Genomic DNA, 23,859 nt, shown 5'->3' on the forward strand with positions numbered 1-23,859 from the left:
CCCCGTGGGATACAGAGAAGGGATTGTTTGTAGAGCCCGTGTGAGCAGAGATGGACTCACAGAGAATGAGGTTACAGTAAACACATCACACTCCAGGGCCTGCTCTGGGCATTTCCGGGCAGCAAGATCTTCCCCCATTGGAGAGGTGCAGTTGGAAGTTGTCCTGCCCAAGGAAAGTCTGACCTGAAGGCTGGTCCCTCTTTAAAGTAAACTAACGCTCACCCTTTGACTCTTGGTCAAGAGTCGTCCTGAGCTGACCGTGGCCACCTTTAGCAGCATTTGGAATCCGGCAGGCGAAACCTCAGGATCAGCTGCCTCCAAGAGCCATGCCGACGGTGGATGACATTCTAGAACATATAGGGGAGTTCCACCTTTTCCAGAAGCAAACATTTTTCCTCTTAGCTCTGCTCTCGGGTGCCTTCGCTCCCATCTACGTGGGCATCGTTTTCCTGGGCTTCACCCCTAACCACCGCTGCTGGAGTTCCGGGGTGGCCAAATTGAGCCAGAGATGTGGCTGGAGCCTAGCAGAGGAGCTGAACTACACGGTGCCAGGCCTGGGGTCCGCAGATGAGGCCTCCTTCCTCAGCCAGTGCATGCAGTATGAGGTGGACTGGAACCAGAGCACCATTGACTGTGTGGACCCACTGTCTAGTCTGGCTGCCAACAGGAGCCACCTGCCTCTGAGCCCCTGCCAGCATGGCTGGGTGTACGATACTCCTGGCTCCTCCATCGTCACTGAGGTAAGTGAGTTCAGGGATCAGGATGCAAACGAAGCAAATGATTGAACTAGGAAACACATGGTTCTTATATTTGCCCAGACAAGCTTTTTGGACTCATATGCCTTGTAAAATCCTAGTTTCCTGGTTAAAATAAGCAGCCTCTCCCTCCTCTGAGGTGGTTATCGAGAACTCCTTCAGTGCTGCCAGGCGTGATTCTGGTATGTGCAGGTCTCGGCAGTAAGCAACAAGCAAACCCACATCGGGATGCCTAAAAGTGATGTCAGATGTGGGCATGCTTCTAGGATTCACATTTGCCAGAAGCTGCCTATCCCACCACACAAAGGCCACCAAAAATAGTGTAGCCCTCCTCTGATATCTGCTCTGCTAATGGGTGTTATAAGATGTGCTTTTTTTTTCTCCAGAGATATGTGTTCCTCTTTAGTGTGGTCAAAATGCCCACAGGAAATTTTGGGGCTTGGGGTTAGACTATGGTACAACTATTTATATATATATATATAAAAAGTCTAGTCACACGGGCAGGCAAGGTGACTTAGAGGGTCAAGCACTCGCCATGCAAGTCTGACAATTGAAGGTCAATCCCAGACCCCTGTGAAAGTAGAGAGAGAGGCCAGCTTCACAAAGGTGTCCTCTGACTTTCACACACTCAGGGACAGGTGCGCACCTACCCACACACATCATGCACACACATACAATGACGATAAAAGTGATTTAAAAGATACAGTCATGGTTGGGGGTATGGTTCGCTAGGTAAAGCGCCCTGCCTTGTAAGCTTGAGAACCTGAGTTTAATGCCCAGAGCTCGCAGAGAAAGCCAGGTGTGGGCACGCGATAATAGTTCCAGTATCAGGGAGGCAAAGACAGTTGAACTCGTGAGCCTTGCTAGCCAGCCAGCTGAACCTAGTTGGCCAGATTCAGGCCAATGAGAGGCCCCATATCAATGAAAAAAATGAGGATGGTGCCTGAGAAACGGCAACTGGGACTGCTCCCTGAACCCATCTGCACGTGTGCATTCTTAGGAACACTCACATGTATGCATACACACATATACATATGATCTAAGTGTGAGGCCTCATTCCCTGAAGAGGAAGATCAAGCATGGAAACTTACTGCGGAATTGTCCTGCAGACATAGAGGAAGCTGTTCAGCAGCTAGTTAGGACCGCCTGGGTCCTCGGAGGGTCTCCTGGCCTTCAGCGGAATAGCCTCGTCTGGGGGATCTGAAACAGGCTCCACGTCACATCACAGCTCCAGGACACCACTCTGAAATAGCTCTGCAGAGACTCACCTCATCCCTTTGTACAGAGGTCGGGAAACTGAGGCCAGAGCAGGAGAGCTCGGATGTGCTCTAGACTGCAGAATAAGAAGGCAGGGTGAGGTTAGAAGACCATCTCTCCTGCCTGCCAGGCCAGCACTGGTCACTCTCCACCTGCCTTCCGAGCACAAAAGACCAAATGTACCCGCTCATTGGCAGGACTCTGTGAATCCCCCAGTTGTTTAACATAACAGACAGCTGAGAGATCTTAAATCTCATGCTCCCTGGCTGTACAGATGTATCACATCTGTGTCTTAGGGCTAGAAGGGAGAAGATGGGCTTGTCTATAAATCAAGTCGCTGCCTGCGTTCAGTCGATAGAGCCAACGCTTTAGCCAAATGCCCGACTCCCACTGCCAGATGGAATGCTAAATGGATTCCAGGGGAAATCTTTTGCTGGTCTATAGAAAATTAGCATGGGTTAGGAAACAGCTGGGCTGTTGGCACTGGGTTCAAGAAATAGTAAGTAGCATGCTCTAATTAGCTGAACCCCTGAGCTCCCAGGACGCCCAGTTGGGAATATTCAAAGAACTCTCTGAGCTGAACTGTGTCTAACAAGATTATAACAGCATTTTCTCCCTCTCTCCCTCCTGCTCCTCCCCCGGCTTGGACCACACCTCACATCTGGACAGTTTAACCTAGTGTGTGCTCACTCCTGGATGCTGGACCTGTTTCAGTCGGTAGTGAACGTGGGGTTTTTCATCGGTGCCGTAGGGATTGGCTACCTAGCAGACAGGTAGGTGAGACACCTGCAGGGCCTTTTAAATAACCTACAGGTTCAGACAGCTCTTGGACTCACCCACCCTGCATGAATCCCTCTTTGCCCCAAACACACAGGCGGACCACTCACTCCCACCCACCTTAATGGTGACTGCTTTTATGCTCTTGGAGTTTTCTCAGCTGCTTTGAGAATAATGACTCATGAGGTCAGGGAAGGAGGTTTCGACCACCAGGCAGGACTTTTTTCTTATGGACTATCTACCAGTTCAGGGCTGGCAGAGGCAACAAATGATTTAATGCCTTTTGGATTCTCAGTTTATTCTTTGGCCTCACTGTCTCCCACATGGTCATGAGCCATCAGGAGCTGTGAGCACCATCCAGACCAGCTAATCCTCACAGACTAGAAGCCCATCCCTAGGCTCTATGCCTGTCTGACTGTCCATATTCAGTGTCTGTGGGCTGTGCTCTGACTCTGGTCACCCATCATTGGGGACTACTCTACTGCTCACTGTACAAAAGGTTTTCTTTAATGTTAATATTCTTTGCATTTTATTTGGTTTTTATTTTTACCTTTTTAATTAAAATATGATTTCATCACCCCTTCCCTTTCCTCCATCCAATCCCTCTGATATCCCCTCAACTCTTGAGTTGATACCCTCATTTTCTTTGATTATTATTGCTACACACACATATATATATATATATATATATATATATATATATATATATATATATACACAGATATGTAGCTACAACCTGCTGTGCCTTTTTATTGTTGTTGTGTGTACATGGTTTCAAGACTGACCTGGATAACCTGGGAAAGGCTGATTCTCACTCCCTTAGCAGTCACTAGCTGCCTGTACATCTTTGTCTAGGGGCGGGGCCCTATGAGAGTTTCCCTTTCCGAGTTAGCATTCTATTGATATTGTCAGTGTCCACGATTTGTTTTTGCAGCCATTTCTAAAAGAGACCATCACACGACAGACTTTAGACTTCCAGGTCCTCTTTGCTGGCCTCTTACGATCTTTGCTGGCCTCTTCCATGATATTCCCCAGCCTCAGATGCCAGAGCTGGGCACCCTGTACCCCGTTGATCTTTGCATTGTGTCCAGTGGAAGTTTCCTGTGAAGGTCTCCCCTTGCTATAGAGAGATGCTTCCTTTCTGATGAGGGGTAATGGCTACATTTACCGGTTGAGTATAAGGCTAAGGCTTAGAATGCAGTTAAGGGAGTTGTTTATTGCAATGCACCTTTGCTCAGTAGATGACCATTAGCTGGGAAGGGGAGTCCTCAACAGAGAGAGGACTGTAGATACCTGGGTCATCAGAGTCAATGATACAATACTCATAACGCTCCCAATTACAGAGTACTTGTCATAAGCCAGACACTGAAACTCTATGACCTGGCTGGCACCACTCCTACCGCCAGTCACCTACCAGCACAGTAATATGTACATGTGTATTAACGTGTGTAATGTGTACTATGATGATACATCCGTATAGTATATATATATATGTGTGTGTGTGTGTGTGTGTGTGTGTGTGTATGCACAGAGACATGGTTAGGCATAGCATTTATGTCACATAAATCCAGTGGGTGCAAACAGCCCCAGATAATCAGATGTAATAACACAGGGAGGAAACGATACGCTTTACATGTTTATTGAACTTGCTTTTAATGAGATTTAATTATAAGCATGCATAGCTCTTAAGAATGACTGTATTAAACAATCAACCTGTGAAAATAAATATTTGACCCAGAAATATATAGCAATTGAGTCCTGTGTTCACACACTGTCTTTTCAGGCATCCCCAGCTATCTCTCTACTATGAATATAATCTCAATGTAAGGCAGCTTTCTTTAGTTATTCATCGAGCTGGCATCAAAATTACAAAAGAATTAAAGGTTTATAAGAATGTACTGACTTTACAAGAGCCTGAGGCCCCGTTGGCAGCAGGAGGGAGGATGGGTGGAGGTGGAGGCGCTGTGCCAAAAGTCACAATGCATTTGTAACTGTCTGCTCAGCCTCCCTAGCTAGGCTCTTCCCGACGGGCTGTGGGCGGTTGTGAGGTGGTGGTGGGGGTGATTTCATTTCTATCCGATTACACAGAACTGAAGGTAGCTCTTTGCAGGCTGCCCGTGGAGTGAAGACAGACACATTAATGAGGTGATCCAGGGCCCAATCACCCTCGCTGGCCACTGGCTAGGCAGCTCCTGGTTCACCCACTCCCTGGTGGCCAAGGTGGACATTAACAGCAGACTTCCAGGAAGTGCCGTGCCACAGGTGACAGGGGTAGGCTGCAGAAGCCAGTTAATTATTGTCAGCCCACTCAAGTAGGCGAGGTCCAATCCCTCCTCACAGCACGTTCCAGAAAACGATCCACCAGCTCCCCTCCTCCTCAAGTGAGCTCATCTTTCTGTCTCTATGCCAGCAATCTCTAGAAAGCTCCTAGTTCCTTTTGCTCCTCTGGAGGCTTTGGATGTGTCTTCTAGTTCTTTCTCCAACGCAACCTGAAGCTTTGCTCTTTATTACTCTTTTTTCTGTCCCACACGTATGCAGAAAGTCGAAGCAAGGCAAGGCAAAGACACGCCACTTCTCTTCTGAATACTTAACGCCCACTACAAGCTTTAGACATCATGCAGTAAGTTAAGAATGGCACAGAAACCCATTTCATCCACAAATTGTAACCAACATTGCAACAAAATACTGTTTTTCACAAACAAAATGTTAAACATGCCCTAATAGCTGATTTGGGCACAGTGTTTAGAAGAAAGTCGGGATATTTTGAAACTATCTGAATAAGAACACTGAAGGAAAAAAAAAGCAAAGTAAGGAAAAGGAGAGAAAGAGGAATGAAGGAAAAGACAGGGAGAAAAGAAAGGAAGTGAGGAGGAAGGAAGGAGGAGGGCGGAAATTGCTTGCAGGAATTCAGCCTGTGGCACAGCTGTGAACCGAGTTGTCTACTAAAATGTCTAGTTTGTTCCTGCACTCCCAGCTTCCCGAGAAAGGGTTTTCTGTCAGCTGACACACAGGAAAGCAATCCTTCATCAGCTCCAAGCATTTTGCATATTGTATTCTAAGAGCATTTTGCATATTGTATTCTAATGAGGAATAACGAGTGTTGATCTAGCGGCATGCTTGCGGGCATTTCACAGCAAGCTTTCTGGAGGGGACATATCCATCAAAGCGAGGCCACTATACACAGAGGTGTCTGGGGACAGCATTTGCTCAGCATAAGCACGAGGACAAATGACCTCAGAGGCTCAGGTGATCCGGTTGTAGTCAGTGGGAAGTAGCATGGTTTGTGCCTGTTATCCTTGTTTTTAGAGTAATGTTTAAATTGTAAGTGGGTATCGCTTGATTTTTAATAACGGTTGTGTTTAACAATTAATTTGCCCCTCTTCCTCTTGGGAGTCAGCGCCTGCTGTCCCAAGAGAAGCAGCTCAAAGCAGAGCCACAGTGGGCTGAGGCCAACTGTTACCAGATGTTGAGAATCACTGGAAACACACTCTCCAGCTACCACATAGGCCAGCTGTTTTACTAGGGACCCTCATTTGATCTCAGGACCACGACAGCCTCATAAAGTAGATATTTTTAAATTTACTTATTTATTCTTAAAAACAATCTTTTCTCATTTTACATACCAATTCCAGTTCCTACGCACTACCCTCTTCCCACTTCCTCCATCTTCCCACCTACCCCACCCCAATCCACTCCTCAGAGAAGCTAAGGCTTCCCAGGGGGAGTCAACAAACACTAACATATCACTTTGAGGCAGGAGGAAGGTCCTCCCTACTATATCTAGGCTGAGTAAGAGAATGGGCTTCAAAAAGCCAGTACAAGAAGTAGGGATAAATCCTGGCCCCACAGACTGTCCCAACCGCACATCGGTCACCCATATTCAGAGGACCTTATTTGGTCCTATGCAGGTTCCCCTACTGTCAGTCCAGAGTCAGTGAGCTCCCACTAGCTCAGGTCAGGTGTTTCAGTGGGTGTCCCCATGATGGTCTTGACCCCTTTGCTCATATTCTCACTCTTCGCTCTCTTCGGCTGGACTTTGGGAGCTCAGCCCAGTGCTCCACTGTGGATCTCTGTCTCAGATTCTGATTCTGTCTGTTGCTGGATGAAGGTTCTATGGTGACAATTAAGGTAGTCATCAATCTGATTACGGTGGATGGCCAGTTCAGGTACCCTTTCCACTATTGCTTAGGGGCTTAGCTGGGGCCATCTGTGTGGATTCCTGGGAATTTCCCTAGTGTCAGGTTTCTTACTAGCCCCACAATGGCTCCCTCAATCAAGATATCGCTTTCCTTGCTCTCCTTCTCTGTCCTTCCCCCATCTCGGCCAACCTCATGTTCCCAACCTCATGTTATCCTCCTCCCATCCCCTTCATCTCTCCTCCTCCTTTTCCACCCTCCCTTCTCACTCCCACCCCCATGCTCCCAATTTTCTCAGGAGATCTTGTCTATTTTCCCTTCCCAAGGGATCCATGTATCTTTCTCTTAGGGTTCTCCTTGTTACCTAGCTTCTCTGGGGTCATAGACTATAGGCTGGTTATTCTTTGCTTTATGTCTCATAAACACTTATGAGGGAGTATATACCATGTTTGTCTTTCTGGGTCTGGGTTACCTCACTCAGGATGATTTTTTTCTGGTTCCATCCATTTGCCTGCAAATTTCAAGATGGCATTGTTTTTTACCGCTGAGTAGTACTCCATTGTGTAAATAGACCACATTTTCTTTATTCACTCTTCAATTGAGGGGCATCTAGGTTGTTTTCAGGTTCTAGTTATTACAAATAATAATAAACAGTGCTATAAACAGTGTTGGGCACATGTCTTTGCAGTATGATTGAGCATCCTTTGGGTACATGCCCAAGAGTGATATTGCTGGGTCTTGACTTAGATTGGTTCCCAGTTTTCTGAGAAACAACCATACTGATTTCCAAAGTGGTTGTACAAATTTGCACTCCCACCAGCAATGGAGGAATGTTCCCCTTACTCCATATCTTCTCCAGCATAAGCTGTCATTAGTGATTTTTATCTTAGCTATTCTGAGAGGTGTAAGATGGTATCTCAGAGTCATTTTGATTTGCATTTCTCTGATGGCTAAGGATGTTGAGCAATTCCTTAAATATCTTTTAGTCATTTGAAATTCTTCTGTTGAGAATTCTCTGTTTAGATCTGTACCCCATTTTTAAATTGGATTATTTAGTATTTCGATGTCTAGAATCTTGAGTTCCTTATATATTTTGGAGATCAGTCCTCTGTCTGATGTGGGGTTGGTGAAGATCTTTGCCCATTCAGTAGATTGCCGTTTTGTCTTATTTCTGTGTCCTTTGCTTTACAGAAGATTCTCAGTTTCAAGTCTCATTTATTAATTGTTGCTCTCAGTGTTCATGCTACTGGTGTTATATTTAGGAAGTGATCTCCTGTGCCAATGCATTCAAGTGTACTTCCCACTTTCTCTTCTGTGAGGGTCAGTGTGGTTGGTTTTATGTTGAGGTCTTTGATCCATTTGGACTTAAGTTCTGTGCATGAGAATAGATAAGGGTCTATTTGCATTCTTCTACATGCTGACATCCAGTTACACTAGCACCATTTCTTGAAGATGCTTTCTTTTTTCCATAGTATAATTTTAGTTTCTTTGTTAAAAAATCATGTGTTCATAGGTGTGTGGATTAATATCAGGCTCTTCAATTTGATTCCATTGGTCCACCTGTCTGGTTTTATGCCAATTTCAAATTGTTTTCATTACTGTAGCTCTATAAAAGAGCTTGATGTCAGGGATTGTGATGCCTCCTGAAGTTCCTTTATTATACAGGATTGTTTTGGCTATCCTGGGTATTTTGTTTTTCCATATGAAGTTGAGTACTGTTCTTTCAGGGTCTGTGAAGAATTGTGTTGGGATTTTGATGGGGATTGCATTGAATCTGTTGATTACTTTTTGTAGGATTGCCATTTTTACTATGTTGATCCTACCTATCCAAGAGCATGGGAGATCTTTTCATTTTCTGCTGTCTTCTTCAATTTCTTTCTTCAAAGACTTAAAATTCTTGTCATACAGGTCTTTCACTTATTTGGGTTGTGTTACCCAAAGATATTTTATGTTATTTGTGGCTATTGTAAATGACGATGTTTCTGTGATTTCTTTCTCAGCCCCTTTATCATTTTTATACAGGAGAACTACTGGTCTTTTGAGTTGATCTTGTATCCTGCCATATTACTGGAGGTGTTTATCAGCTGTAGAGGATTGGATTTTGGGGTCACTTATGTATACTATCATATCATCTGCAAATAGTGAATGTTTGACTCCTTCTTTCCAATTTGTGTCCTCTTGATCTCCTTTTGTTGTCTTACTGCTCTAGCTAGAACTTCAAGTACTATGTTGAATAGATATCAAGAGATTGTACAGCCTTGTCTTGTTCCTGACTTTATAGAATCGCTTTGAGTTTCTCTCCATTTAATTTGATGTTGACTGTTGGCTTGCTATATATTGCTCTGATTGTGTTTAGATATGTTTCTTGTATCTCTATCTCTCTAAGGAAACCCAGAGAATCATTAGGTCATACTCCAGAAATGTGTACTCCACAAAACTGACAAAATATAAAATAAATAGACAATTTTCTGGATAGGTAGAACATACCAAAATCAAATCAAGACCAGATGAACAATTTAAATAGGCCTACAACCCCTAAGGAAATAGAAACAGTCATCAAAAGTTTCCCAACCAAAAACAGCCCAGGGCCTGACAGTTTCCATGCAGAATTCTACCAGAACTTCAAAGAGCTAATACCTATACTCCTCAAATTGTTTCACATAATAGAAAGAGAAGGAACATTGCTAAACTCCTCTCTTTAGGAGGTTACAGTTACCCTGATACCCAAACCACATAAAGACTCAGCTAAGAAAGAGAACTACAGACCAATCTCCCTCATGAACATTGTTGTGAAAATATACAATAAAATCCTAGCAAATGGAATCCAAGAACACACACAAAAAAAATCATCCACCATGATCAAGTTGGCTTCATCCCAGAGATGCAGGGCTGGTTCAACTTATGAAAATCTATCAATGTAATCTACCATATAAATAAACTGAAAAAAAAAACACGATTGCCTCATTAGATGCTAAAAAGCATTGAACAATACCCAGCACCCCTTCATGTAAAGAAGATTTTACCACCTGTCGTTTACAGAGAAGCACTTCTTCCCAGCTATTAATGACCATTTAAGTCAGCCCAGATTTAGTTATAAATCAAGCTCTGATCTATCTGTCTGGGTGAGCCTGAGGCTCTACATATTTACCACACTCCCAAATAATGTCGTTATCTCCTTTCCCCATTCTGACAAGAAGGCCTTGGTCTCTATACTGGGTAATAGACAGCTAAAGGACACTCCAAACTGGTACCCAGCCACTCTGGTTCTGTCTAGATTTCACTAAGTAATTTAACTGCCTATGGTGTGTGCCCGTGGAGGAGGGCATCTCAAGGTATTGGGGCCATTGCAGTCTCTCTGTAACATGGATTTACTTTCCCTACTTGGAGTCTTCAATAATGCATTTCCCTCCTCCAGCCAAAGGATTTTCTCCTTCTTCAGCAACATCACAGCAGCTTTACTGTGAGTCCAAATCCACTAGGCTCTGAGGAATTGTCACTTGAATAAACCTTTACAGATTTAGCAGATTCGGAGAAAGGGTTGTAGCTGTATCCAGCCCACGGCCCATATACCACTTGGAGCCAAGGACAGCTATGGAGGCAGTCTGGCATAGAATACAAATTTATGCAAAACATTGAAGTGTGTGTCTGTGTGTGTGTGCGCGCGCGCGCTCTCATGCACATGGCAGAGATCAACACCGGGCATCTTTGCTCTCTGATTTATTTTTGAGACGGGGCCTCTCACTGAACCTAGGGCTTACTGTTTTAACTAGAATAGCTGACCAGTAAGCCCTAGAGATCACCCACCTGTGCCCCCACCTCCCAGCAAACGCCACCACACCCGGCTTTGTGTGTAGATGCTGACATCCAAATTCAGGCACTCATGCTTCAAAGCAAGAACTTCACCTGCTGAGCTGTCTCCTCAGCCTTATGGTATAGTGATATTTTATTTATGTTTTAATAAATAAAGTTTTCCTGAAGATCAAAGGGCAAGACTAAGCCACTAGAGGCCAGGCCATGGTGGCACACACCTTTAATCCCAGGATTTGGGAGTCAGAGACAGATGGATCTCTGCGAGTTCAAGGTTCCTCTGAGCTACACGACAACAGTGCAGAAACAGATCCAGGTGGTGGTGGCTCACACCTTTAACCCCAATACCAGAGAGTCACGGTCTTTAATCCTAGCACTAGAGAGGAATCTAAGATGGGAAGAGACAGAGGCTTAGGGCTCAGTCTGCAGTCACCCAGCCTTGGTAGAGGTTAAGACTAGTGAGTTAACTGTTTTGCTTTTCTGATCTTCAGCTTGAACCCCAATATCTGTCTCTGGGTTTTATTATTTATGTTACACTATGGCGAGATTTTCTTTAAATATCTCGACTGCTTGGTTCTTAAGCATAAACTTCATAGATGACACCATGCCATGTCACAGGATCAGGGGGTTAGAGAAGCTGAGAGGACTGGTGGAAACAGGAAGAAACATCGGAGGATGGGAGAAATGTCCCTTTGGCAAGCCTGGCACTAAAAGCTGCAGGGTTACATATTACAGTGGGGAGCCATAGATGGAGAACTAGGAAGTGACAGAGCCGAGGCCATCTTCGGTTCAGTAATTTACACTCATGACTAAGGAGGTGGCTTGAACTCCAAATTTCAGACTGGAAACATTAACATCCTAGAATAATCATTACTAATGTTGTGTGGATCATTTTCAAATAGTTAATATCTGAACCACTCCCTAGAGCACAGCTGTCCCATAATAGGAGGAACGGCTGCCTCTTATTAAGTTACCATGGGGACGTGCAACCCTGATGATGAATACTGACTTTAGTTAAACAAACATTGTGTGTGTGTTAGATATAACACCGACTCCTATGAGCTATTAAACGACATCCACTAACAGAATTAAATATCTTTTAGAACACAGCCAGGAGGGCTTGGTGGGAAGTAACTGAGGCCCCAAGTTCATTCTCTGAGAGCCACGTATTTTCTGTTACTGTGATGGAACCTTGAGGCTGGGTAACTTTGGAAAGGAAGTGGTGTTAGCTCATAGTTCTGGTCATCTAAGCGGATGTCACTGGCATCACTGCAGCTCTGGTTAGGCTCCTGTGATGGGTAGTGGCATGGTGAACGAACGTGTGGGAGAAAGAGATTTACCATAAGCTGTAGATCCAGAGAGCCCCTTGGGAGTCAGGCCCTTTGAAGATCTATTTCAGCGGCTCGGCAGGAAAAGGGATTGCCCTACAAGTGTGGGGCTCTGAATTCTATCCCGGGAACACATGTTTAAAAAGCAGTGCTGGGGAGAACTGAGGAGGTGAATCAGCAGCTAAGTGCACTGTTTGCTCTTGCAGAGGACCCGGGTTCAATTCCCAGCACCCACAACCATCCGTAACTCCAATTCTGAGGGAGTTGATGCCCATTTCTGACTTCTGGTCATGCATATGGTAAACAAACATACAGGCAGGTATATTTTATTCATACACATAAAATAAAACAAGTAAACCAAAAATGTTAAACCAAACATGGTTATATATATTTAGATTACAATACTGGGAAGGCAGAGATCCTGGGGTTCAGTAGCCAGCCAGCCAGCCAGCCTTGACTACATAGTGAATTCCAGGCTAGGGAGAGACCCTATCTCAAAAAGCAAGGTGAAGAGCATCTGGGGAATAATGCCTGAGGTTTCCACATGCACACATACACAGATATGCACACACACACACACACACACACACACACGCACGCACGCATGCACACATACAATAAGCTATCCGAGGACCCAGAGAGCCACTTTATTCCCTTCTGAAGGCAGTGTCTCCAGTGACCTAAGCACCTGCTGCTATCTCTTGAGAATTTATTAATTTCCAGCATTGCTACACCGAGGACCAAGACCTTGAATACATGAGTCCTTGGGAGACAGACCATAGCATCAGCTGTGTGGGCCAGGAGGGCAATGTCCTGCGCTCTCTCTGTATAATACCTCATGGAATCCCCTTTCTAGAGAGTCAGGTAGTTGCGGTTTGTTTCCAATGCGAAGTGATGTAGTGATGTCGAATAACTTTCCCAACATCGCAGTAAGTGGTGAGGCCGTGATTAGACTCCAGTGACAGCTTTTTCCCTAGTCTGTGTTCTTGGACAGCACTTCCCGTCCCCAGACTGATGAAGCCTGAGTTCTTCAAATGAAAAGATGGGAGTTATCCCAGCAGAATGTGAGATGCTGACAGAAACCAAAGTTGAGACTTTCTCAGATGGGCAGTTGGCTGGGACTTTAGTACCGAGCCCCCAGTTCATAGATGGCTCTATGACCTGACGAGACTTATAGTGTGACCAGTCCTGGATTGTCTCAAAGGAGCAAACCTCTCCCAGAAGAACAGTCACAGCACCTGGGTGACGGGAGCTCAATGCACTTTAACTTAGCCATGTAGCCTCACAAAGTTTTCGAAGCAGAACTGAAGTCATGGATTTTTACGTGTGCAATGAGGAGTATCCATCCGTGGGTCTTTATGTGCATGCTGAGGAGTATCCATCCGTGGGTCTTTATGTGCATGCTGAGGAGTATCCATCCATGGGTCTTTATGTGCATGCTGAGGAGTATCCATCCGTGGGTCTTTATGTACGGGTACCAAGGAGTATCCATCCGTGGGTCTTTATGTGCGTGCTGAGGAGTATCCATCCGTGAGTCTTTATGTATGGGTACCAAGGAGTATCCATCCGTGGGTCTTTGTGTACGGGTACCAAGGAGTATCCATCCATGGGTCTTTATGTACGGGTACCAAGGAGTATCCATCCGTGAGTCTTTATGTAAGGGTACCGAGGAGTATCCATCCGTGAGTCTTTATGTACATGCTGAGGGGTATCCATCCGTGGGTCTTTATGTACAGGTACCAAGGAGTATCCATCCATGGGCCTTTATGTGCGCATCAAAGAGTATCCATCGCCGGGCGGTGGTGGCGCACGCCTTTAATCCCAGCACTCGGGAGGCAGAGGCAGGAGGATCTCTGTGAGTTCGAGACCAGCCTGGTCTATAAGAGCTAGTTCCAGGACAGGCTCCAAAACCACAGAGAAACCTTGTCTCGAAAAACCAAAAAAAAAAAAAAAAAAAAGAGTATCCATCAATCCACACCTCCAGATCGGCCCTCAGGTTTTGATCGTATCTTTATAGCATCCGTGAATTTTCTCCAGCTTCCAGGAATCCAACTGTGATGGATCATAGTGTCAACTTGTTGGTATCTAGGGTCACCTAGAGACAAAAGTCTAGGTGCACCCGGGAGGGGATAACTGAGGTAGGAAAGAGCCACCTTAACTGTGGTATCTCCATTCCATGAGCTGGGGTCCTGGACTAACTAAAAGGAGAATGTGAGCCAAGTACCAGCATTTCCCGCTCTCTGCTTTCTGATTGCAGATACAGTGCAGCCAGCTGCCCCAAGCTACCCTGACCGCCCTTCTCTGATGAGTTCTACCCTAGAACCAGGAGCCAATAAACCCCTTCTCTTTCCACAAGCTGCTTTTACCAGGTGTTTGTCTTAGCACTAGGAGAAGTAACTAATACACCCACTAACCCCATGACCTTTCTTGGTTCTTCTCCATAGGTTTGGCCGGAAGTTCTGTCTCTTGGTCACGATCCTCATCAACGCTACCTCTGGGGTTCTCATGGCAGTTTCCCCTAACTATGTCTGGATGTTGGTGTTTCGCTTTGTCCAGGGACTAGTCAGCAAAGCGGGCTGGTTAATCGGCTACATCCTGAGTAAGAATGCCTGAGACACTGCTGGGCACGCATGGGGACTTTCAGTCAGGTGGAGCCCGGGCACAAAGACAACAATAAGAGATGTGTTCGGAACGTAAGGGAATGTATTACTGTACTTCATCTGTTCTAGTAAACCATTTGGACTTACACCCAAGGATTAGTGAAGGACACGATCATGGTGGTGGACCCTGGCTATTCAGCGAGAGCTAGAATCACCCAGGATAAAGGCCTTGGGATGCCTGTGAGAGATTACCTAGATTAGGCTAACCCAGGTGGGAAGACCCATCCTTCCTGTGGGCGGTGCTGTTCTATGAGCTGGGGTCCTGGACTAAAACAAAAGTAGAGAGTGAGCTGTCAGATCAGGGTTGGAGTTTACTCACTAGCAGCCAGGGGGACAATTAAAGTCCTTGAGGTGCAAAAACACGCTTGAGTGCACAGCGCAGTGTCTGCCTGGCAGCTGTGAAAACCATTATCTAGTTAAATCTGGAAATCTCCACCATCGTGTCCTTTCAGCTACACTTGGGCACTGAGCACTTTGGAATTAAGGGAACAAGACTGAAGCTTTTATTGCACAAGAGGTAGATAGAAGATGTGCTTACATTATTTTACCTGGTAGGAATCTGGGCAATTTCAGGGCAGAAGGAGAACATCATTTCTTCCAGAAGAGACAACTGATAAATGATTGGTTGATGAAGGACTTAATGCATACTGCTCTTCAACCACTAATTTGGTTTCTAGAACACGCTAAGTAGAATTCAATTATGCAGAAGTACATTTTGTCATTAACTGCAACCTCTTACCACTCATTTCTTCTGAAGTCCCTGTGAAAGTCCTTGAGTCACTGACGCCTGCCTTGTGACTCCTTCCCAACCCCAACCCCATCCTCACATCTCTCAAGCCTCACCCAGGACCCTGGACACTTTGAAAGGTAGACACTTGCATTAGTGGAAGACATGTACCATTTTGTTTAATTAAATCAGCCATTTTAAAATATTTTTAGATGGCTTACAGTAACTTATAGATAAAGGTTTAGTGTGTGTGTCCATTGGACTAGAAAAAAATAAAATCTTTAGCGGGTTTGTGAGAAATTTAAAGCAAAGACTGTGGCTTGTGGGACACGTGAAATTCCCATTCTAGCATGTCTGTCATACGAAAACAGCTCCTAGCTGTGGACCGAGTGCCATTCTGTTGACGGAGGTTTCTGTCCCACCCGGTCCTGCAGTCATTCAGTCCCAAAGAAACACACAGAGGCCTACATTAATTATAAACTGATTGGCCTAGTGTCTCAGGCTTCTTATTAACTCTTATAAACCATAATTCTTGTCTGTGTTAGCCACCTTATTCGGCAAGACAGTCACATCTTGCGTCCACTGTAGCTGGTCACAACTGCAGACTGAGCTTTCCTCTCCCAGAATTCTCCTGTTCTCATTGCCCTGCCTCTACTTCCTGCCTGGTCACCATGCCTATCCTTCCTGCCTGGCTACTGTCCAATCAGTATTTTATTAAACAAGTACAAGAAACAAATCTTTACAGGGTAAAACCATTGTCCCACAACACCTAGCTCCCTGCCTACAGACCCCACAGGTCTGTCATGATGCAGACATGGGGCCATAAATAAAGCTCCGTCTGCAACGGTGGCTGGTAACTTGCTTCTCAAAGGAGGTGACAAGTCTCGTTGTATGTTTTCTACTTTCTAAGCCTTAGCTACTCCCACCATGAAGGTTTCAAAATAGATATATGTTTAACAACTCATTTGCAAAGTTTTTGAAAAATTTCAAATGAATTGTTTTGCGAGCTAGTACTAGCTGATCTCAGCCCACCACAGGGTTTCTCAGTCCTTTACATAAATAAACAAAATTGCAAATTATTTATCTCTGTAAAAGAACAGCTTGCATGTAAATGTTCATTTATATATGAAGCATCTACAACACAAGTTCGGTTTCTAATTTGTTTGTTCATGCCTTGAGTTTTCACTGCCTGGTTGATACAGAACAGAACCTTGCATTTGTGTTAAATATGATTACATTCATCTTTGAAATTTTAAAATTATTTTTATTTTATTTTTATTTATGTGTACACATGTGTATATGCCACACATGAGCAAGTACACATGGAGACCAGAAGATGGTGTCAGATCCCCTGAAACAGGAATTAGAGATTGAGGTGGTTGTGAGTCACCTAACATGGGTGCTGGGAACTAAACACAGGTCCTCTGCAAAAGCAGCAAGCTTTTAATCACTGAATTGTCTCTCCAGGCCCTAAAATTCTCCTTTGGCTATTTTTTTTTTTTGATACAAAACCATGTATATAGTTCAGAATGGCTTTGAACTTAAAGGAATCCTTCCACCTTGCCTCTGCCTCCCAAGTACTAGAATTACAGGCATGAGGTACCATGCCTAGCCTCATGCCTAATGTTATTCTCTAAGTTAAACAGGTTTGCTCATTTTGCTAACATGGTTCAGTTAATGCAAGTCTGATGTGGGAGTGTCATATCGATCTGTTGCTTTCATTGGTTAATCAATAAATAAACTGCTTGGCCTGATAGGTTAGAACATAGGTGGGTGGAGTAAACAAAACAGAATGCTGGGAGGAAGAGGAAGTGAGGCAGACGCCATGCCACTCCTCTCCAGGGCAGACGCGATGAAGCAAGCCGCCAGGTCAGACATGCTGAATCTTTCCCGGTAAGACTGATGCTACACAGATTACTAAAGATGGGTTAGGCAAGATGTGAGAATTAGCCATTAAGAGGCTAGAACTAATCGGCCAAGCAGTGTTTAAAAGAATACAGTTTCCGTGTAATTATTTCAGGGCATAAGCTAGCCAGGTGGCCGGGAGCCGGGTGGCAGGAATGCAGCCTGCAGCTCCTACTACACAAGTCTATAATTAATATAATAGCAATAACTGCAACAAAAAAGCCACCACCACTACACACACACACACACACACGTCTGCACACACAAACATTTTAAATACTCAGAGAGCTGTGCAGAAAATCCTATGTTAAACCTGTATTTTTGAGCTGGGCATTTGTGGTTGCCTTAGGGTAGGAAGCCAGCTTTAGCTCATCTTGCTGACCATGCGGATTCTTTTCTGTAGTTACAGAATTTGTTGGTCTGGGCTATCGCAGAACAGTGGGGATTTTCTACCAAGTTGCCTTCACCTTCGGGCTCCTGATACTGGCAGGAGTGGCCTATGCTCTTCCCCACTGGAGATGGCTGCAATTTGCTGTGACTCTGCCCAACTTCTGCTTCCTGCTCTATTTCTGGTGAGTCTGCTGGGAATGAAAAGAAGATACCTTTAAATAATCTAGTTTGTCTAAGTCTCCCTTCCCCACGAATACCCTGCTTGGGTATGACAAGGCTTCCATCGCTCTCCAGGGCTATGTTATAGGAAGCCAATTCTGTTTGCTAAAATAAAACCTACACAGTGCCTCGCTCGAAATCCAGTGTCCTTTAGCTTGGGACAGAATAATTCTGTGACCTATTTCTTTCATCTCATGTGATTTATTTGATGTTTTGCTGCCAGCAGCTGGAATCCAATTTGGATGTTGGAAGAAGTCAACAGTATTGCCACTCATTATCCTGTTCCTCCTTTTCAAAACTCTAAGGTGAACAGGCAGAGTGGCAAATGATTATATCACTGCTTTCCCATAGGCGTGACCAAGGCAGACATCTCCCATCAATCATAACAGCAATTATCCCAAATAAGGCCAGCATGGCACTCCAGATAGACCATACTGAAAAATGAGAATTACCCAGCCTAGTAAAATATGTTCATCATTCCCACCCAAGGGAAACACATAAAGACCAGCATGGTGGTAAAGAGTCTTTCACAAGAAAGAGGAAATTAGAAGCACTCTCTCTAGGTTATGAGTTGAGCTTTGGATATGTCGAATTTGAGATGCTAAAAGAGGGTTATGTATAGATATCCAGGACCAATGAAATATAACAATCCAGAATTCAAGTAGATTGCATGTATGTCTTAGTTGCATAGGAGACAAGTAGGATTGGTGAGAACATGTGAGCAGAGAAGGGAGGTGAGAGAACGGCAGCTTCAAGTGCGGATGCAGGGACTCCACAGGCAGGAGTTCCGGCCAACCTTCATCTCCCCTGGAACCTCTGTCAGTTACCTCCCAGGCTTGGAGTCCCCGCCCCCACCATCAGTAAACCAGAGGCCACATTTCTATAGATTAGGTGACACCAGGTTCTATTGTAGCTTCCTGTCCCAAGCATTCCCACAATAAGGCCCCAGTGAATGGCTATCCAAATGTCACATGAACACAGATAATCCTTATGTGTGCATCCAGCAGGCTGTAGAAAGAGTCCAAAGCCCACACGTCTCAGCCTGGTTGAGCCAGAGTTTCCTCCCCTGGTGTTCCCGGGAAAGCCTGGACCACCCACATGTTCCACTGTAGGTTGTCCAGATTCCTGCCTTCTCCCAAGCCCACAATTCTCGCAATTCCTACCTGCTCCCCCTGCCCGGGCTCAGGCAATGGCAGCCACTAGACCTTTTCATGGGCAACTAGGAAAATAGCGCTGCAGCATCTTAGTGGTTGGCCACCTCTGAGCAGACCACACTCTGGGTCTCGGCCCATCCTCCTCCATCCTCACCTCCATTCACCCTGACCTTGACGACTCTGACACGTCAAGACACCAGCTGGGACTTGCACAGGCTGCTTGAGCCTGCTAGGACAGGATAGAGGGCCCTTGCTCAGAGCAGCACCCTGGGACTTGCCGGGGCTTCTTAAGCCTGCTAGGTCAAGCTCAAACCATGCAGTTCAGTTTCTGCATTGCGCCCACTACCTGACCTTAGAAGCTTACCTCGTTTTTTTTTTTCAGTATGAAATACAAAAAAAAAAAAAAAAAATACAACATGGTATAATAATATGTAATATATTATCTGTGATATATAGCTATATAATTATGTATCAACTGTGTATGACATAATTTAATAATAATACATGTGTGTCCCCTATGTACCCTTGTTTCCTTCCATGATGCTTTGTGACTCCCACCTTGTTTCCTAATCTTAGTTCTCGGGTCTTTACAAAGCCCAGGGCTCGCCCAGAGGCCACCTCCTCATGGTGACACAAGCTACAGGCTCAGTCACACCCTGCTCAGCAGCTCACCCGCTACCATTCAGTTTAGGAGCCTGAGGAGGAGGCCTGAAGGCTTCCTGGACACAGGCTGACTGCAAAGTCAGCACTTAAGGGAGGACAGAGTCTTACATGCTCCCACAGCAGCCTTGGCATCCTAGGTAGATCCGACTGAAACTCCCTTAGCAACACGCACCCAGAAACCACTCCCCTGACCTTACGCCCTAGGTGCATCCCCGAATCTCCAAGATGGCTGATCTCCCAGAACAAAAATGCAAAAGCCATGAAGATAATTAAGCAAATTGCTAAGAAAAATGGAAAATTGGTGCCAGCGTCTCTTCAGGTGAGTTGAGGCTTTGGGTGTCAGTTGGGGGGTAGTGACAGGAGGGTACAGGAAATATTCCATGTGTGCTAGCCGTTGTGCTGGAGAGGCAGGGCACCCCTGGCACTGTGGCCTCTCTGTAGGAAAATACAATAGAGTATTTCATACATAAAATTTGTTCTCCTTGGGAGAATAAGCAGATGGCAAACATCAGACTCAAAAATAAACCAGTTTTTTTTTTTTTTTTTTTTTTTGAAAAACAGTCAGTGAAGGAGCTGTTTCTATCTCGTGCAGCTCAAGGTTTTGCTGGTCGCTCTGCCTCAGGGGTTTGTGCTGTTTTCTGCATGTCCAGCTTCCCAGGGCAGGTTCTAGGTCCACACAGCAGAGTTCTGAACACAAATAATTTCATAGAATTATAAGCATTGGGGATATAGCCATGTGGAGTGTGCTTCACATCTTGCCCATAGCCAATCTCATCAGTCTGAAACCTTTCCATCTGCTGCGACTAGAAAGGAGAAATGGATTGTATTTTAAAAAGTTTGTCAAGGGTTGCTCTGTAGCTCGGTGATAGAGTGCTTACCTAGCACACATGAAGCCCTGGGTTTGATTCCCAGAGAGGCACAAAAGCTTTGCGTGTGCATGCCTAAAACTCCAGCACTTTGGAGGCCATGGAGGCAGGAGGCTCAGCAGTTGAAGTCATCTTTGGCTATTCAAGGCTAGCCTAGGCAGAAACTCTTGTTTCAAAAGAAAATAAATAAAAAGAAAATGGTGTCAAGATGTAAATAATTTCTGAATGAGAATGCAGCATAGGTTAGGTTAACAACATGATTTGACATTTTTACGTGATTTTGATATGAGAAACTCAGAGACCCTGTGTGTGTGTGTGTGTGTGTGTGTGTGTGTGCGTGTGTGTGTGTGAAATATGGAGAGGGGTTAGACCTGAAGTTGATGTCAGTGCTCATCTTTGCTCACTCCTCTACCTTATTCCTTGAGGCAAGGTCACTCAGTCAAACCCAGAGCACACTGGGAAGGCTAGCCTTGTTATCCAATTTGCTCAGGGAGTCACAGGCCAGCGACCACACCCACCCAGCATATAGATGTTCTGGGGATCTAAACCCCAGTCCTCATTTGAATGGCAAGGGCTTTACCTGCCAGCCATCTCCTCAGCCTACTGAACTCCAAGTGATGCTGGTGATGGTCTCGGTGTCAAGGTCTCAGACCTGAACTTCCTTCCTATTGGTCCAGATGGGCCACCCAGGACCACAGAGCTGGGTCTCTCCATGGTACCCCAGCATACCTCACAAATCACATGCTGTGAGTGACCTAACTGCTCCATGACCCGAGTCCTCCTCTATACAATAGAGTGAAAAACAGACCCTAACTTGTAGGGTAAAAACGAAATAAGACAGTGTGCTCCATGGAGTTCATGATGGACACTCAGTGTTAAGTGCAGCTGCTGTTCTCTTTAGGACCCAGAGGCCTCTTCTAACAGAAAACACCCTTCTTGTTTTCCTTAGAGACTAAGAGCAGATGAGGATGCTGGCGAGAAACTGAACCCTTCATTTCTTGACTTGGTCAGAACCCCTCAGATAAGGAAACATACTTTGATCTTGATGTACAACTGGTAAGACGTCCCTTTGCTCTGTCTTAAAATCCCTTCACCTTCATACGATGACGGTCACCCACGTAAAACCCTCCACGCTCATACGATGACGGTCACCCACGTAAATCCCTTCACATTCATATGCTGACAGTCACCCACGTAAATTCCTCCGCATTCATACGATGACGGTCACCCATGTAAATCCCTCCACGCTCCTACGATGATAGTCACCCACGTAAATTCCTCCACGCTCCTACGATGATGGTCACCCACATAAAACTCTCCACGCTCATACGATGATGATCACCCACATAAAACCCTCCACGCTCATTTACGTGGTCACCCACGTCAATCCCTTCACATTCATACGCTGACAGTCACCCACGTAAATTCCTCCGCGTTCATACGATGACGGTCACCCACATTAAGGAGGGGAAGAAGCACACCTTCAGATTATCACCTCTCCCAGCCTAGCATCAACAGAGGATGCTGATAGGTAGCTCACAGAGAGCAGGTTTGACTAATAACATTGTCTCCAGACAACTGTGCATCCTGCTTGAGATCGGACAGAATTTCCGACAATTTACGAAGTGGTCCTAGCCTTGCTCCTGCTGTTTTGTGCTGTGTGTTTAGGTGGAGTGGCATTCTTTGGACTGACAATTACAAAAATATAAAAGTATAAAGTATCTGGCGCACGCCTTTAATCCCAGCACTTGGGAGGCAGAGGCAGGCGGATCTCTGTGAGTTCAAGACCAGCCTGGTCTACAAGAGCTAGTTCCAGGACAGGCTCCAAAACCACAGAGAAACCCTGTCTCGAAAAAGTAAAAAAAAAAAAGCATAAAGTATCAAAGTTCTGAAAAATATTGAAGATGTACTCTGTCCTGCAGCATCTGATGCTCAATATTTAATTATTTGCATAAAAATAAATATGGGGCTGGAGAGATGGCTCAATGGTTAAATCACTTGTGGTTCTTGTAGGAGACACAGGTTCAGTTCCTAGCACCACACTGCAGCTCATGCTGCCTGTAACTCCAGTTTCAAGAGATCGGCCACCATGGGCAAGGGTAGGAGGGGAGGAGAGGGGAGAAAAATGTATAGTTCAATAAAAACAATTTTTAAAAAGGAGATTGGTCACCATCTTCTGGCCCCCATAGCACCAGGCATGTACCTAGTGAACTTACATGCAGGCGAAACACCCATATACACAAGCTAAAAATAAGTATTTTTAAAAATAAGCATGCCTATCCATATCATTAATATATGAATTTACTTTAATCTGAGTAAATTTGAAATTATATAGAGATCAAAGAATTATTTTAAAATAATTTTTATGATTATCAGTAAATATTGGGTTTGTATGCCTACGTTATATACCTGTATACACAGAGTGTCAAAAAAATTTCTTGGGTGAAAAGTAGTTGAGAGGAGTATAAAAATATTTAAGTAGTTGAAAGTATAAAAATATTTAAGTAGTTGAGAGTTTATTATATTTAACTAGTTGAGAGTATAAAAATATTTAAGTAGTTGAGAGTATAAAAATATTTAAGTAGTTGAGAGTATAAAAATATTTAAGTAGTTGAGAGTATAAAAATATTTAAGTAGCCCTGGCTGTGGGCCAGCAACCAGTATGGTTTTTGTTTGTTTGAACACTTCAAGTGTTTCTAATACATAATCCAAAATGTGAAGTATTCGTATAGATTATTTGACCCTGAGTACAGATCTCTACAGATGTGCAGAGCTAATAAGGAAAGGCCTCCCCCACCCTTTTTCCTGGGAGGGGAAAATAAGCAAAGAAAGAAACATCTAGGGGTGTATGAGGAAGACAGCCCTGGCTCTCCACCACAGCGACCAGAGCTTCTCAGGACTGGCTGTACACGGCACGCTCAGGCCATGCACATCAGTGTGAGAACCTCCATTCTGAGGAATTCATCTCCTAACAGGGACCACTGCCCCTCACAGTGGCTGTGGAAAATCTGCCCTCACTAGCAAAAGCCACACTTGTCACCGTCCTGCGTGGCACAGGCAGCTTTGACCTTTGACCGTGTTCCCCTTTCCCTCTCTGAATACTGACTCCTGCCTGACAGCCTCAGATTTTCCATTATTTTAAGTTAACAAAATTAGAAACCCTCTCAGAAGGCTAGTTGCCTCAGGCCAGGGAGGAAACCTTTGAGAAAGGAGAC

At 44.8% G+C, this 23,859-nt stretch overlaps 1 protein-coding gene across 1 annotated transcript in view; it reads left to right on the forward strand.

The window, feature by feature from the left end:
* Positions 1-326: 326 nt before the first annotated feature.
* Slc22a2 (solute carrier family 22 member 2) overlaps positions 327-23,859 on the forward strand; it is a 38,249-nt gene continuing 14,716 nt past the window's right edge. Inside the window, exons 1-6 of the mRNA XM_057753845.1 lie at positions 327-740; positions 2,682-2,785; positions 14,505-14,659; positions 17,756-17,924; positions 19,983-20,097; positions 21,594-21,700. Of these exons, the coding sequence (XP_057609828.1) occupies positions 327-740; positions 2,682-2,785; positions 14,505-14,659; positions 17,756-17,924; positions 19,983-20,097; positions 21,594-21,700 (1,064 nt within the window). The remainder of the gene's footprint in view (positions 741-2,681; positions 2,786-14,504; positions 14,660-17,755; positions 17,925-19,982; positions 20,098-21,593; positions 21,701-23,859) is intronic.

This window comes from Chionomys nivalis, chromosome 2, assembly GCF_950005125.1.
Source record: "Chionomys nivalis chromosome 2, mChiNiv1.1, whole genome shotgun sequence".
Classification (NCBI taxonomy): Eukaryota; Metazoa; Chordata; class Mammalia; order Rodentia; family Cricetidae; genus Chionomys; species Chionomys nivalis.